Genomic DNA, 14,123 nt, shown 5'->3' on the forward strand with positions numbered 1-14,123 from the left:
CACTGAAACATGCCGTGTGACACTTAGCACAGGGCCTGGCATACAGCACAGTGAAGGTGCACTGCTGTTATCATTCTCCCTTTTTATAAATGAGGAAACTGAGGTCCAGAGAGGTAAATTATTGGCATGAGATCACTCAGCAAGGAAGTGACAAAGCCAGGTGTTTTATTCCAGGTTCCCCTGAAAGCAGAGCCTAAGAAAAGAACTGGGGGCCGACAGTTCGCTGGGGAGGTGACCCCAGGAAGCAGGAGTGAGGCACTGGGGACAGGGACAGGGAAGGAGGAAGAGCCAGCGAAAGCTGATCCTGCCGTGGGCAACCGGGGCCCAGTCCTGCTGGGGACCCTCCACAGACCCTCACAGAACCCTCCTCAGAATTAACCTGCAAGTGACAGGAGGCTGGGCCAGTTACCCACCAACTCCCGTCCCCCGTGGTTGGAGGGTTACCCCACACACCACGCATATCCGGGAGCTGGCAGGGGCCCTAGAGATCACCCAGTCCAGCTCTGTCATGCCGACGAGGAAACTGAGGTGAAAAGAATCCGGAGTGTGGTCACCTTCGGTGGCAGCTCTGCATGAATCTGGCTGAAAACCAGTCCCAGCTTCCTACAGAGACAAATGCCAGTTCTCCCAGCTGTGGCAGAGCAGCCCTAGGTCTCTTTAAGTGCAGAAAGCCAGCAGGTGTGATCAGGGACCTTTGGTCAAGTCCCAGTGCAGCAGATGTTTTGGTCGCCTAAATCCTCTCCCCTCAGACCCCCTCTGATTTGCGCTGCAGCTGTGGTCGTCACATCAGGCTATTCTGACACCACCCACCTCAAGGGCCCATGGTGTATCTCTCCACTTTCCTGCCCCAGGGCTGGTGTGAAACGTGTGATCTTGAACCACAGTAAGAATTACACTTTAAATTGTCATCTAGTACATAGACGTATATGAATATATATGTAATGAAAACCAAAATTTCATGGAATAATATTTACCCTCACTAGGTGTGATGCACGCCACTATTCTATTTTCCTTGATTTTAACTTTAAAAAAAAAAAAAGCTTGCAACCCACTAGGTTGGTTTCATAACCCACTGATGGGTGACGATCTGTAGGCTGACCCTAGCTAAGGAGGATGGGCCTTCTTCCAGAAAGTCCTCTGTCTCTAGCACGAGATCCCTGATGCCTCTCAAAACCCAGATAGCATTTCAGGGGAACAGAGCCCCTTCCCGGACACAACAGCACTGGGCTCTAATGAGGAGCACCCCGGTGGGTGCTTCTAGGGCTCCTGTTTTATGGGGGAGAAACTGAGGTTCAAAGAGGTCAGGACTCATCCCGCCCCATTCACTTTCCGTTACAGTCAGTGGAGAAGCTGGGACTCACACCCCAGTATGTCTCGTTCCAGAGCCCATGCTTTTCCCAGCATGGCCCACGGCCTCCCCCGTTGGCTAAGTCCAAAGTTAGGCTTCGGCTTTGACCACAGACTATCTGGAGGTCCCTGTCTCAGGGGCTGCCAGTTTCTCCAGTGCAGCTCTAATCCCATTTTGAGGCAGTGCATCTTCCCCTCAAGAAGCCGCAGCCTGTTGATAGAAATGGACTGAGATAACAACCAAGTATAAGTCAGGGCTGACCGTGACCATTAACAGAGACGGCCGCAGAGTGCTGTGGGAGTGCACGGGGGAAGAATCTGGGAAGGCTTCATGTAGGAAGCCACACTCGAGCTGTCCTTCGAAGGATATATAGGATTTGAAAACGAAGGGAGACGGAAAGAGGAAAACATTGCCAGCCAAAGAAATAACCTAACCAGAGACTTGAGGACATAAAAATTGGGAGGATGATGAAGGATGCAAAATCATTTACACAGCAGGGTCTAAGTTGCATCCAGTGTGAACTCTTGAGTTGCTGAATCCTGGCAGGCTTCATGGGTGTTGTAGAGGTTTGTGGGGCACGGGAGAAGAGTGAACAACAGTCCAAGGACTGAGAAGGCTCAGCAGCCAGGTCCTGGGTCCCTTCAGAGTCTGAGGACTCCACCTCTGGCCCTATAATAGGATCCTAGGCTGGAAGCCCTTGACTTATTACAGGTCTCAACTTGAGTCTCTTCCTGGCTCCACAGGGGATTCTGTCATCCAGAATGCATCCAACAGTGGAGTGGGGCAAGCAGTCATCCAGATCGCCGCAGCCCTGGGACTGAGGACCATCAACGTGGTCCGAGACAGGTGCGTGGGAAGGCCTGATCCCAGCACACCACTTGGGCCTTTCCGCCTGCCACCCGCGGGTGCCCATGTTTCCACCAGGTGGCGCCCTTGCGTAAGCGGTCTTCCTTTCCTGTGGGCAGGAGCTGGCTTATAGCTGACTCAGCCACCAGCACTGAAGTCCAGTGGCTTTTGGCTATAGGATGAATGAATCTGAAATGTAAAGGGAGGGCAGGAAGGAGAAGGCCCTTAGTGAACAGCTAAGAGTTTCTGAGACTCCTGACTTGTGATAAACCTCATGTTTTTAAAACCACAGTTCACATTTGGGAATGTATTAAGCTGTGTTATTCTTTCTGTGAACTGACTAACCTGGAGCCCTTGTTTCCCTTGCATTTGTGTGATACTTTGAAGTGCACTAAATACAGATGTAAAGGAGATGGGGCAGGTTTGTCATCAGAGAGAGGAAGCCACTTGCTCAGGAAGACACAGCAAACCAATGACAAACTTAGTTTCCCAATTTGTTCTCTCTCCATCATATCATCCAGCTTCCTTAAGCCTCACCATCCACGCACGTGGTTGTGTCTCTTCAGGGAAGCCCAGCCTTGGCAGGAGAACTGATACTCGCTTCAGTTCCCCATCCCCTCAGTTGTGCTAACAAAAAAATTGTTCTGTTTGCCTTGGTAAAGAGGCTCAGAGCCACTCCTGGACCGGAGTGTGTTTGCACAACACTCTGAAGAGCCCCTTGAAAAGAGGGGGAAAGGAAGCAGAGTTTGGCCTTTCAGTAGAAGAAATCAGGAAGTGAAGTGACTCCTCCCTGAGCCCAGATAGTTTCTAGCGTCCTTGGGCTGACAGGAGCAGTAGAAACCTCCCAGTGCTCTCTCACGCCGGTGAGGAAACTGAGGCCAAGAGATGCCGGCATGTGATGAGACTGGTGGCCAGGCCCAGCTTTGCTTCCCACAAAGAGAAGCTCGGGTTCTCACAGCTGTGGCAGAGGGGTCCTGGGAGCCTTCCGTGGAGAAAGTGAGCAGATATGACCGAGGACCTTGAATTGTGTTTGGTTTCCAGACCTGACATCCAGAAGCTGACCGACAGACTGAAGAATCTGGGGGCCCATCATGTTGTCACAGAAGAGGAACTAAGAAAACATGAGATGAAAAACTTCTTTAAGGTACCAGTGATGAGCGACATTGCACCTCCATTCCAGGCCCAACTCCCTGAAGAAAGAAATTCACTTGAATTGGAAAAGCTGGCACTGGCCCCATTCGTCTCCAAAATCCTCCCTCTGTCTCTTTTCGTGGAAGGATAAAGCCCATTCCCTCAGCCAGGGGAAAGCATGCATTAAGTGCCCGGGGCTGTGAGGGGGCAGGAGAGACAGACAAGGTTTAGGAAACCCTGTATGATTGGTAGTTTTGAACGTTAGTGGTGGACTACATCAGCCCACACAGCCGAAGTGAATCTCAGAGCTGGGAGAGAGCTGAGGAAACTGAGGCACAGGAGGGAAGAGAAAGAAAAGAAGTCACATTTCCAAAGCATCTGCTGTATATTTTATCTGATAATCCCCACAAAACCTCTACAAAGTAGGTGCTATCTATTTTATAGGTGAGAAAACGAAGACTTGGAAAAAAAGAAAGGACTTTACTGAGACCACACAGTCATAAGTGGTGGAGTCGGGCTGGTCCCAGGCCTCTCTGAACTCAAAGCCCCTTAACCCTGTCCGGCACACCTAGTAAGTGACAGAACCACATCTCAGCCTCTTGTCACTGAACCCTGGAGGGACTGGACACACACTTGCTTGAGAACACGTGCCTCTTGAGAACATTTCTGAAGCAGTAGGTCAGCACATCTAATATAAACTGAGTTGTAAGTGCTGAGAAGAGGGGGAAATGAAGTCCGTCAAAACAGAACATAGGTGCCCTTTGTCTGTTCTTTCCCAGAGGAGGTGAGTTTTGAACAAAATCCTAAAACAGATAACAGGATTAAGCTGGTAAAGAAAAGGCCCTTCCCAGACGGAGTTGGAAGGCATGACTGTCCCACTTTCTTCTCTCCTTCCTGACACAGCCCTTGGGCCAGGGATGTGCTGTTTATAGCAAGCTTCAAACCCCACCACAGAGGGGTAGCTCACTCACTGCAGGTCCCTTCTTTTCCAGGACGTGCCCCAGCCTCAGCTTGCTCTCAACTGTGTCGGTGGGAAAAGCTCCACGGAGCTGCTGCGGCACTTGGCGTAAGTCCCTCGGCCCTGCGGGTCCAGTGCACAAAGGCGCCCTCCCGGGATTTAGCCAGGAGGACCACCGAGTGACCAAGTCCCAGTGGCCAGTGCAGGCCAAGGCCAGGTCAGCACGATCCGGAGTAGGAAGATGGGACCCACGTCATGTCCTAGTTACCTGGGCCCGCCCTTTCTCAGCCTCCTCCTTTACAGATGACCATCCGGCTCTGTTCTCCTAGGGACCCCAGAAGTAGACTGCTGGGCGCTCTGTGATAGGGGAACGGGTAAGGATTCATAACCTAGGGGCGTCTGAAAAAGTCACTTAGTCCAAGCTTATTAGCTTTTAAATGTTTTATTAGCTTTTAAGAATAGATTCTAATTTTAAAAGTAACATCATGCTGTTACAAAACATCTTGAAAGCATGTAAAAGTACAAAGGAAAAATTAAGCACAAAGCTTACCTATCATCCCGCCACAGAGGGGGATGACATGTTGACAGTGCATGTCCTTTCCTTCTTTTTTCGTTTAATATAAACTTGTCAAATTGAAGGGCGCCTGAAAGGACACTTCCCAACTAGAGCACCAACATTTGTTAACTCATATTTGCTAGCACTCACTAGCCACAGGGTACCTAGATGGCTGAGACACTGAGGGAACCCTCTAGAACTCAGGCTGGATGGGAATTTGGGTCATGTGATCAGAGAGCTGTAGTCACAATCACAGAGTGTTTACCGTGCACCAGACTGTGCAGAGTGCGTGATGTACCCCTTCCACAATCGCCTAGGTGAGGGGTACTGCTCCCATCCCCGTCCACACGAGGCCCAGAGAGGGCTGTCAGCTTGCCCGAGTTGCTGTGGCTCCGAGCATACCTCTTCAGCCCTACTCTGGGCAGCCTCCGAGGCCAACTGCCATCCCCACGTGGCTCGTGCTTACTAGCTGTGGACCTATGAAAAGTTAAGCAATATGTGAAAAACGATCCAGGTCTCAGTCTCTTCATCAGTAAAATGGGGGGATATAAACCCTTTCTGCCTCAGAAGGTGAGTCCAAGGGGCTCTGAGGTCTGTACACAGCACTATACAAATGAGAGGTGGGCCCCAGTTTTCTCATCTGTGAAATAGGAGTCATAAAAGTCCTCCCTTGGGGTTACTGTGAGGATTCACTGGCCAGCACATGTGAAGTGCTCTGACCTGTGCCTGGCACATAGTAAACACCCAGTATACGGTAGTCATTCTGATTAGATCAAGTGAAGTGCAGGTCCATGGAGGGAGGGCTCGCCCCCCCACCATGCAGGAGCTACTTTCCAGAGCAGGTGGCAGTTGAAGGGAACTAAAGACCAGACTGGCTCCCGGCCTCAGGCACAGAGAGTTACCTGCCTCTCTCAGCAGCTTCTTCCATCCTGGAGTTCACAGAGCCTCCCTTGTGTTGTCCCAAAATGTATCTCGGGTCATCCTTGATCAATAAACTCCTAAAAGAGCCAGGGGAGTGGGGAGGGGAGCACAGATTAAGTCAGGCATGTGAAGTCCTAGCTTACGTTTTAAAAATCATATGAGCCCCTCTCCTGTTTGACCGCCGGGGCGGGTGTGGGTGTCAGACAGCAGGTCCTGACAATCGCCATTGTCCTCTGCACCGTCCACACCGTTCTTTAGCTGCGTCGTCTCACTGGAGCGTGTACAGGAGAGGCAGTGTGGCCCGCTGTGGACATGTTGCCCAGCGTCATATACCGACAGTGGAGTAGAGCCCGGCCCGATCTACTTCTGGCTCCACTCATGACTCAGGTTGTGAGCTTTGCTCAGCGGAGTATTTTTCTCTGCGGCTCTTCCGCAAAGCCTGACTGGGAGCTTCACTCTGGGCTCCCAACCCTGGCTAGACATAGAGGTCGTCTGCAGGGGGTGTTTGCTTGCTTGTTTGTTTTCTGTCGTTTTTAATATAGAGCTTTGCTTCCCAATTCATTAGGTCTGGGTCGGGCCTAGGAATCTGTATTTTTGAACCCTTCCCAGGGATTCTGAGAACGAGGTTTAGGAACCAGGGTTGGAATAGATGCATTGTAACTGGTTCAAGAAGGGCTCTGTCTCTACCTGCGACCACTCTCTTCTCTCTGGACCCTTCAGGCCTGGAGGAACCATGGTGACCTATGGGGGGATGGCCAAGCAGCCTGTCATCGCCTCTGTGGTAAGCTGGTGGGGCGGGGCGGGGGAGTGCCGGGAGACAGGGGCCTGGACACCACCGTTGTCTAAACTCAGGCAGTGTCCCCCGGCCCTGGGGGAATCCATACCTTAAGCAGTGCCTGGAGTTTTTGCCCTCAGAGCCCCAATATGTCCTTCCTGTGTTCACAGAGCCTGCTCATTTTTAAGGATCTCAAACTTCGGGGCTTTTGGTTATCCCAGTGGAAGAAGGACCACAGTCCAGGTAAGTGAATGATGGCCCCATTACCAAGGGTCACATGAGAGGGCAGTGCCCACTGCAGAAGTGACCAGCCACTCTGAGCCCTGGAGAGGTGATTGGACGCCCAGGCCCACAACAGGATAAAGGAAAACAGTCTCTAAATACAGCTGCGGTCAGCAAATAGTTATTGGACCAAAGTGGGCTAGTCCTTGGGGCACCATATTGAACAAGGCATCCCCTGCCACCCTCCTGAGGAGCTGACAGTGGGGAAGCCTGCCGTGGAAGACAGCCAAGTAAAGGGAACAGACTCTGGAACCGGCCTGCCCAGGCCCAAATCCTGCTTCCACCGTTACTTGCTATGGGCTCTGCCGAGTGAGCTGTGGGACATTGGCAAGTTACTTAACCTCTGCCTCGGTTTAAATGTCATAATTGTTTAAACTATTGTCAGCTCTGTCTGACACAGGAGGAAACAGAGGCTCAGAGTAGCTAGGTAGCTGGCCCCGAGTCGTCCCCACCTGAGGGGTGTGTAGCCAGGGCGTGAACAGCCTCTCTGCCTCCAAAACCTGAGGCAGCGCACTGCTCTTCTTCTCCTGGAGGACTGGCTCCCCAGATGGTGACCACCACCGCCCCGGGCTGAGCTGAGGAAGGGCGTGGAGTTATCCCAGCGGTGCGGAGGGCGGGGAGGGAAGTGGTCGTCTGAAGGGGGTGTTCTAAGCAAAGAAGATAGCATGTGTAAAAGCCCATCGTTGTGGCCAGATTACGAAAGGCCTTATAATCATCTTTAAGGAGCTCAGACTCCTCGGTCTTAAAGGGAAATGGGAAGCACTGAAATGTTTTAAGCAGGGGATACGATTCGTTGAATGAATTGATGTCTATGAAAAAGTACTTCTCAGCCAAGGCCTTCACTTCTCATCTTCCTCTACCATATTGGGTCCTTAGTGGGAGGCAAGCCCGGGAGGGGACGTTGGTGGCTTCTGCTGGTGCGGTTCTGAGGGAGCCTGGGCTCTCAGGGAAGTCTCTTTTCCCTGAGCAGAGCTCCGCTGTTGCACATCTGTTGGCGTGCCAGGCACCACCCACCCCCTCCCCGTGCCTCTTCCGGCTTCTGCCCCTCTGAGTGATTCCGCCCTCCCACCATTCAGGACCCCCCGTTACACCCAGTCAGGTTCTGTGGGCCGAGCCATCACAGCCACCACTCCGCCTGCCCGTCAGCTCCTGGGGCTGCTCCCCGTGCTTCTGTCCCCACCGTGGCCCTCACTGTCCTGAGCACAGGCGGGCACCAGGCCGCCTCCGCAGCGGCCGCCGTGTCCCTGGCCGAGCCCAGGGCTCTCGAGGCTTCCCTGGAGCCCAGCACCAGCTCCTGCCAGCAGGGGAAGCCCGCGTGTCCCCTCACCGAGCCCTGCGGTTGCTCCCCCGTCTGACACCCTCCAACCTCCCACAGACCAGTTCAAGGAGCTGATCCTCACGCTGTGCGATCTCATCCACCGAGGCCAGCTCACGGCCCCTGCCTGCTCTGAGGCCCCACTGCAGGACTACCAGCGTGCCCTAGAAGCGTCCATGCAGCCTTTCGTGTCTTCCAAGCAGATCCTCACCATGTGATGTGATAATCCCAGAGGAGCCGGAACCACGTGGGAGGGGAGGCGGACCAGCAGGACTGGTTTCGGCCCCCCAGTTGGGGCCTCCGCCTTCCGCAGGCCGCTCCTCTCCCCACTGTCACTTCTGAGTCGGAGAACTGCGAGGCCAGCCAAGGCTTTCCCTGGGGCCAGCCTCCGGGTATCTAATAAAGTCCGAACTCCCTAAAAAACCAAACAAACAAAAACCAATAGGAGTCACCCCTAATAAGAAGGACCATCCCTTGCCAGCTCCCAGCACTAGAAGCCCCCCTTGCCCACCCTCACCTGTCCTCCAGCCATCACTTCCTGACCGCTCTGAAAGCAAAGCCTTGGCGGGGCTGGCAGGTACAAAAGCCAGTAAAACAGGTCTCTGCCCTCAAGCCCTCCAAGCCCACAGAGGAGAATCTTCTAAAAAGGAAGGTTTGACTCAATCTCAGGTGGCCTTCGGCTCAATCTGGGACAGGGGGAGGATCAGCTCCACAGAGGAGTGAATGCCAGGCTGAGAAAGCAAGGAAATGGGGTCTCAGGTGCCTGGACCAGCCTCATGGAACTTCCATTCTAACTGGGGAGATAGACGTTACACCAGTGGTTCTCAGCCTGAGCTCATTTGACCCCCAGGGGACGCTGTGGTTATCATAATTGAGGGGGTGCTGCTAGTGCCCAGTGAGCAGAGGTCAGTGATGCTGCTACAGCATCCTGCAGTGCACGGCACAGCCTCCCTCAGCAAGGGCTTATCCAGCCCAGATGTCCACAGTGCCGCCGTTGAGAAACCCCGCATCCAACCCCTGGTCCCACGACAGTTACCATAGTGATGAGTGTGCAAAAGAAGACACGCGTGAGGTGCTGTGAGCGCCTAACCAAGGTCCTGTCCTAGGCCTCCCTGAGGTGAAGCTGGAAAGTGGGCCCTGAAAAATGAGTAGCTTTATTCAGACAAAGAGAAGAGTTTGGCACTACGTGAGTTTTTGGTGTTTGCTTCATGATCCACTCACTCAAAGCAAAGAACTAGAGGCTTTGGGGTGTCTCCCTCATCACCTGGCCCTCTGTCCCTGAGCTGTAGAGCCTCACTGCGGGGGAACTTACTGAGAGCCTAGCATGTGCCTGAGGCCAGGGCTGCCCGTGAGTGACGTGGGGCTGGCCCGCGAGTAGCTAAGCCTAGCACACAGCATACTCATGAGGCTGCTGATACGGAGGTGTTGGAGGGCCGTGGGGGCACGGCAGCTCTGCCTGAGGGTTTAAGGAAGGCCTCCCAGAGGAAGTATGGTCACAGCCAATCTTAAGGCCCAGCAGGAGAAGGTGTACCAAGCAAAGCCAACAGCACTCGTGAGAGTCTGGCGGCCCTGGAGAGCCTAGCAGTCGGGGAACTGCCCACAGGCAAGTATAGCTGCTGCCCAGGACGCGGGGGGAGTATGAAGACTGAGATGGGAGCAGTGGGCAGCAGTCAGCAGGAAGGCTCAGGACTTGCCCCCAAGACGTGGGGGAGGCACTGAGGGATTTTAGGCAGTGGAGAGATGTGGAAAACTGGCTCTGAAGGCTAGTTGCATGCCAGCACATACCTGGGCCCCGGCATCATCCTCTTGCCTTCAGGAGCATCTTGTGTGTCCTCTGGAGAAAAGGACTCGGCTTCAGCCTGGGGCTGGGAAAGGTCTACAGGTGCCCTCTGGGTAAGATTTGCCACCTGGTACACCTGGGCTCAGAATCAGCCCCAACTCACCCAAGTCCCTCCCGTTCTGTATCCTCAAGGTTAGTGGGATGGATGATTTGTGCAGTTGGTCAATGTGGGAAAGTGCAAAAAGTCTGAGAGGGAGCGGGAGGTTGCCCAAAGCCTACAGGAGTCAAAGTTACGATTAGTTTCTGCAGGGGGACTCCACAGGGTTGGGCTTAGGGGATGTGATGAGCCTGCAGCCATGGAGAAGGATCGGGCCCCTGGTAGAGACTCAGAGTGGGCAGACAGGTGGGAGGAAGGTTCTTAACACCACATCACGGTTAGAGACCTCGGGGGTGTGCAGAGTGTCCCGGGAATAGTACCTCTGGGGGTCTGGAGCTGATTTTTTTTTTTTTTTTTTTTTTTTGGCTGCTCCGTGCGGCATGAGGGATCTTAGTTCCCCGACCAGGGATCGAAGTCACGGCCCCTGCGTTGGGGGCGCGGAGTCTTAACCACTGGACCGCCAGGGAAGTCCTTGGAGCTGACGTTGGGCTTTAAAGGATGATAATATTTTCTCAGGCAGGGGAGGGAGACAAGCATTACAGACTAAGGGACCAGACTAAGTTATAGAGGCAGAACATTTATGTCAGAATCTTCTCGTTTTCCCCAAATACCATTCTACTGCTAAGAATTAAAACTGATGACTCTTAGGCGGGCACGTGGTGGGCTGGAATAAACACTGTTTCCCTGCCTCCCTTGCAGCTGACAAGATCTGGCCCATGTGATGTAAGCAGAGGTGCTAGGTGTCCATTTCTTAGGAACCTCTTTAAAATATAGCTGGCATCCATCCTGTACCCTTTCCTTCGCCTTTCACCATCCTCCTGGCTGGGATACAAACATGGAATTTGCACAGCCATCTTTGACCATGTTGAGAATGGGACAGCAACAAGATCAAAGGAGCCTGGGTCCCTGAGACCCAGAAACGCTGACTGCCCACCTGAGGACTTGAGAAATAAGCTTCTGTGTTATTTAAGCCCCTAGTGTTTGGGCTTTCTCTGAACCTAATCATAAATGATACATATTCTATGATTTAATTTATATTGAAATCCTGTCAATCCATCTGAAGCTGTAAATTTCACAAAATCACAATCTGAATTGTGGCAGTGTGTGATTCCCAGCTAAGGAATTTGGACTTCACCCTACTGGCAGTAGGGAACAAAAGATTTCTGAGCCAGAAGATCAGAACTGTGCTTCAGAAAAATCCCTCTGGCAGCAATCTGGGGGGACAATTTGGAGAAGGGAGGCGCTAAAGAAAGAGATAATCAGAAATTCCCAGATACGTAAAGTCTCCCTAAATTTTGAAGACCAACATAGGGATTACCAACATTTAATGAGGCCAGCAGAGGAAGGGAGCCTGAGGCAAAACAATGTCAAAAGGGACTCTGACTTAAGATGGGTCATCGCTTCCCTACTTAACAAGTACAGGAGATTGTTTTTAATTTTCAGGCTGAATAATCTCTCTGTGGAGTTGGGACAGCTCTTCTGGCCCACTAAGTAAACAATATACTTTTTAAATGGCTGAAGGAGGAACTCTGGCTCCAGGAGACCAAAGGAGGACAAACAGGCATGACCTCCTAAACCAAAGCTTGGGTGCACCTGAAGCCCTGAGGCTTCATGACTGGCTCTCCCTGTTGTCTTCTGGAATCATCCACCCTTCAACTGCCTACAGCCACTGTCGTAATATTGATGACTGTCTGGTGTCTTGGGACACCAATTAACCCTGCTTTCCTCAGGGAAAAAAACCGATGCCCAGAAGAAAGTTTCTTGCATTAACCTGTGTGTGCCAGGCATCTCTGCCCTGGCACCTGGAAGCTGTCAGCAGCTCCCGCCGGCCCCATGCTTATTGGCAGGTACCATGCCGTGGGTAGGACACTGGGCCCAGCTTGGGCAGCTGGAGGAAATGGTGAAAGAAGAGAGACTCAGTCCTGGCACAGCATCTGCCTGCATCTGAAGGCAGGAAGATCGTGGGAAGACAGAGGGCCCACCTGCAGGTGAGTTAGCACCCTCTGAGAGGGAAGAAAGCTTGCCCTATGTCCCTGACCCTTTACAGTGTACGGGCACTTCCACACATACCTGCATTTGATTTTTACAACTTCCCTGTGTCATTGAGGTTTTAATATCACCACTTTTCAGAAGAGGAAGATGCTGAGAGAGGAAGTGAGCTGCTCAAGGTCACATACCAGGAAGCAAGCTGGCACCAGAAGCCAGGTCCCCTGACCCTGTCTGGTCAGCATGCCAGTCAACCCCAGTTCCTCTGGCCCCACAGTTGGCCTTGAGCTCCCTCTTTTCTCAGGACTCCTTGATTTTGTTCAGTAATAATTGACATGTCACTCAATTTCCCTGAGTCTATGTCTCACGGGGAAGCATGAAAAAAAGGAGAAGCAGGAGGCCACTGAAGTAATCCAGGTGAGAACTCATTCACTTATTCATTCGGTAAATAGTTTGAACACCCGATATGTGAAATGCACTGTCAGAAGTGCCAGGGATACAGCAGGAGCCAAAAATCGTGGCCCATGATACCAGGAAGCTTACGTTCTAGTGGAGGAGAAAGACAGTGAACAAGTGAATAAATGAGGTAATTACAGAGTGTAGCAAGTGCTGTGAAAGAAAAAATAAAGTGATATCATAGTGATGGGGGGTACTTGAGAGAAGGTGGGCAAGGAAGGTCTGAGTCCTGAATAAGAAGTCAGCCATGTTGCAGGCAGGGGGAGCAGCATGTTAAAGCCCTGATGTGTGAACAATATGACGAGGCCTGAACTGGCTTAGCTAAGTGGGAGTGAAGTGAATGGATTCGTGAATATTTAGAAGGAAGAATCAACAAGACAGTGTGAACGAGGTGCATGAAGGTGGAACTTTGGCACCTTCCTGGAAGGAGGTGCCACTCCCTGAGTTAGCAAGCTCCAGAAGAGGAGAGGTTTTGGAGACAGGTATTTCGGTGGGCAGGGTTCTTTCCCATCTGTGCAATAGGTTGAGCAGATTATTTAACAACCAAGTTTAGCACTGGTTCTTCAGAATACAGGTACTATGATCCTCACACTTTACAAAATACCAAACGGATCAGGACTGCAGCATAAAAATCAGTTCTAAAAGTAACAGAATAAACCATGGGAGGTTTTGTTTGTTTGGCTGCGCCCAGTCTTAGTTGCAACACAGGGGATCTTTTTTTAGTTGCAGCATGCGGGATCTTCCTTGCATCGTGGATTTATCTATCTGTGCCACATCTTAGCTGCGGCATGCGGAATCTTTAGTTGTGGCATGCAAACTCTTAGTTGCGGCATGCATGTGGGATCTAGTTCCCTGACCAGGGATCGAACCTGGGCCCCCTGCATTGGGAGCGCAGAGTCTTAGCCACTGGACCACCGGGAAGTCCCCAGGGGAGGTTTTAAAAAAAAAAAAAAAAAAAAAATTTAAACCTCAGAGTGAGGAAGGCCTTTCAAACTACAACACATAATCCAGAATCAAAGAAAAATAAAGGATAAATTCGATCCCATAAACATACAATGTTTTTGCATGGCAGAAAAGCACTCTAGGCAAAGTCAAAAGTCAACAAACTGGGAAAAAATATTTGCAACTCATTTGACAAAGAACTGATTTTCCTTATACATAGATAGCTCCTATGAATAAGAAAAATGGGCAAAAAATATAAACAGAGAAAGGAAAATATGTGCCTTAAACATACGAGGCTGACTCCACTCAACATAACTGCAAATTAAATTATCCCAAGATACCATTTTTCAGCTATCAGATTGACAACGATCATAAAGTTTCATAACGTGTTGATGAGGAGATGGAGAAACAGGTGCTTGTGGAAAATTGAGCAATATGTATCAGAACTATGCTTGCCCACACCCTTTGGCCCAACTATTCTACTTCTAGGAATAGATCCTACATAGATGTACATATACAAAGTTACTCACTGAAGCTGTTAAAAGGTTTCATCTATCTCAACGTCCTTTCCTAGGGCACTGATTAAATAAATTACTGTGTATAAAGTGGCATATTATGAGCCATAAAATAGTCCTGAGGAAGCTCCTTTTGTACTCTAATGGAATGATTT

General features: G+C 51.2%; 1 protein-coding gene and 1 long non-coding RNA gene across 5 annotated transcripts in view; one reads left to right on the plus strand and one right to left on the minus strand.

Annotated features, from left to right (window-relative positions):
* MECR (mitochondrial trans-2-enoyl-CoA reductase) overlaps nucleotides 1-14,083 on the plus strand; it is a 34,382-nt gene extending 20,299 nt beyond the window's left edge. For 3 of the 4 annotated variants that reach the window (XM_082348505.1, XM_082348503.1, XM_082348504.1), the window contains 6 exons: nucleotides 2,092-2,194; nucleotides 3,236-3,338; nucleotides 4,318-4,391; nucleotides 6,481-6,541; nucleotides 6,706-6,778; nucleotides 8,193-11,104. In XM_082348505.1, coding sequence (XP_082204631.1) covers nucleotides 2,092-2,194; nucleotides 3,236-3,338; nucleotides 4,318-4,391; nucleotides 6,481-6,541; nucleotides 6,706-6,778; nucleotides 8,193-8,350 — 572 coding nt within the window. In that variant the 3' untranslated portion in view covers nucleotides 8,351-11,104. Of the gene's footprint in view, nucleotides 1-2,091; nucleotides 2,195-3,235; nucleotides 3,339-4,317; nucleotides 4,392-6,480; nucleotides 6,542-6,705; nucleotides 6,779-8,192; nucleotides 12,058-12,199 lie in introns of those variants that run through there. The other variant, XR_014232881.1, reaches the window with a different exon arrangement.
* Nucleotides 4,398-8,296, minus strand: LOC309608640. Its single transcript, XR_014233028.1, has 3 exons — nucleotides 8,218-8,296; nucleotides 5,742-5,837; nucleotides 4,398-5,316 (listed from the first exon to the last, which is right to left on the minus strand). It is a non-coding gene; the product is annotated as an uncharacterized lncRNA (long non-coding RNA).
* Nucleotides 14,084-14,123: the final 40 nt, after the last annotated feature.

Source organism: Balaenoptera borealis (assembly GCF_965194805.1).
Source record: "Balaenoptera borealis genome assembly, chromosome: 1".
NCBI classification, from domain to species: domain Eukaryota; kingdom Metazoa; phylum Chordata; class Mammalia; order Artiodactyla; family Balaenopteridae; genus Balaenoptera; species Balaenoptera borealis.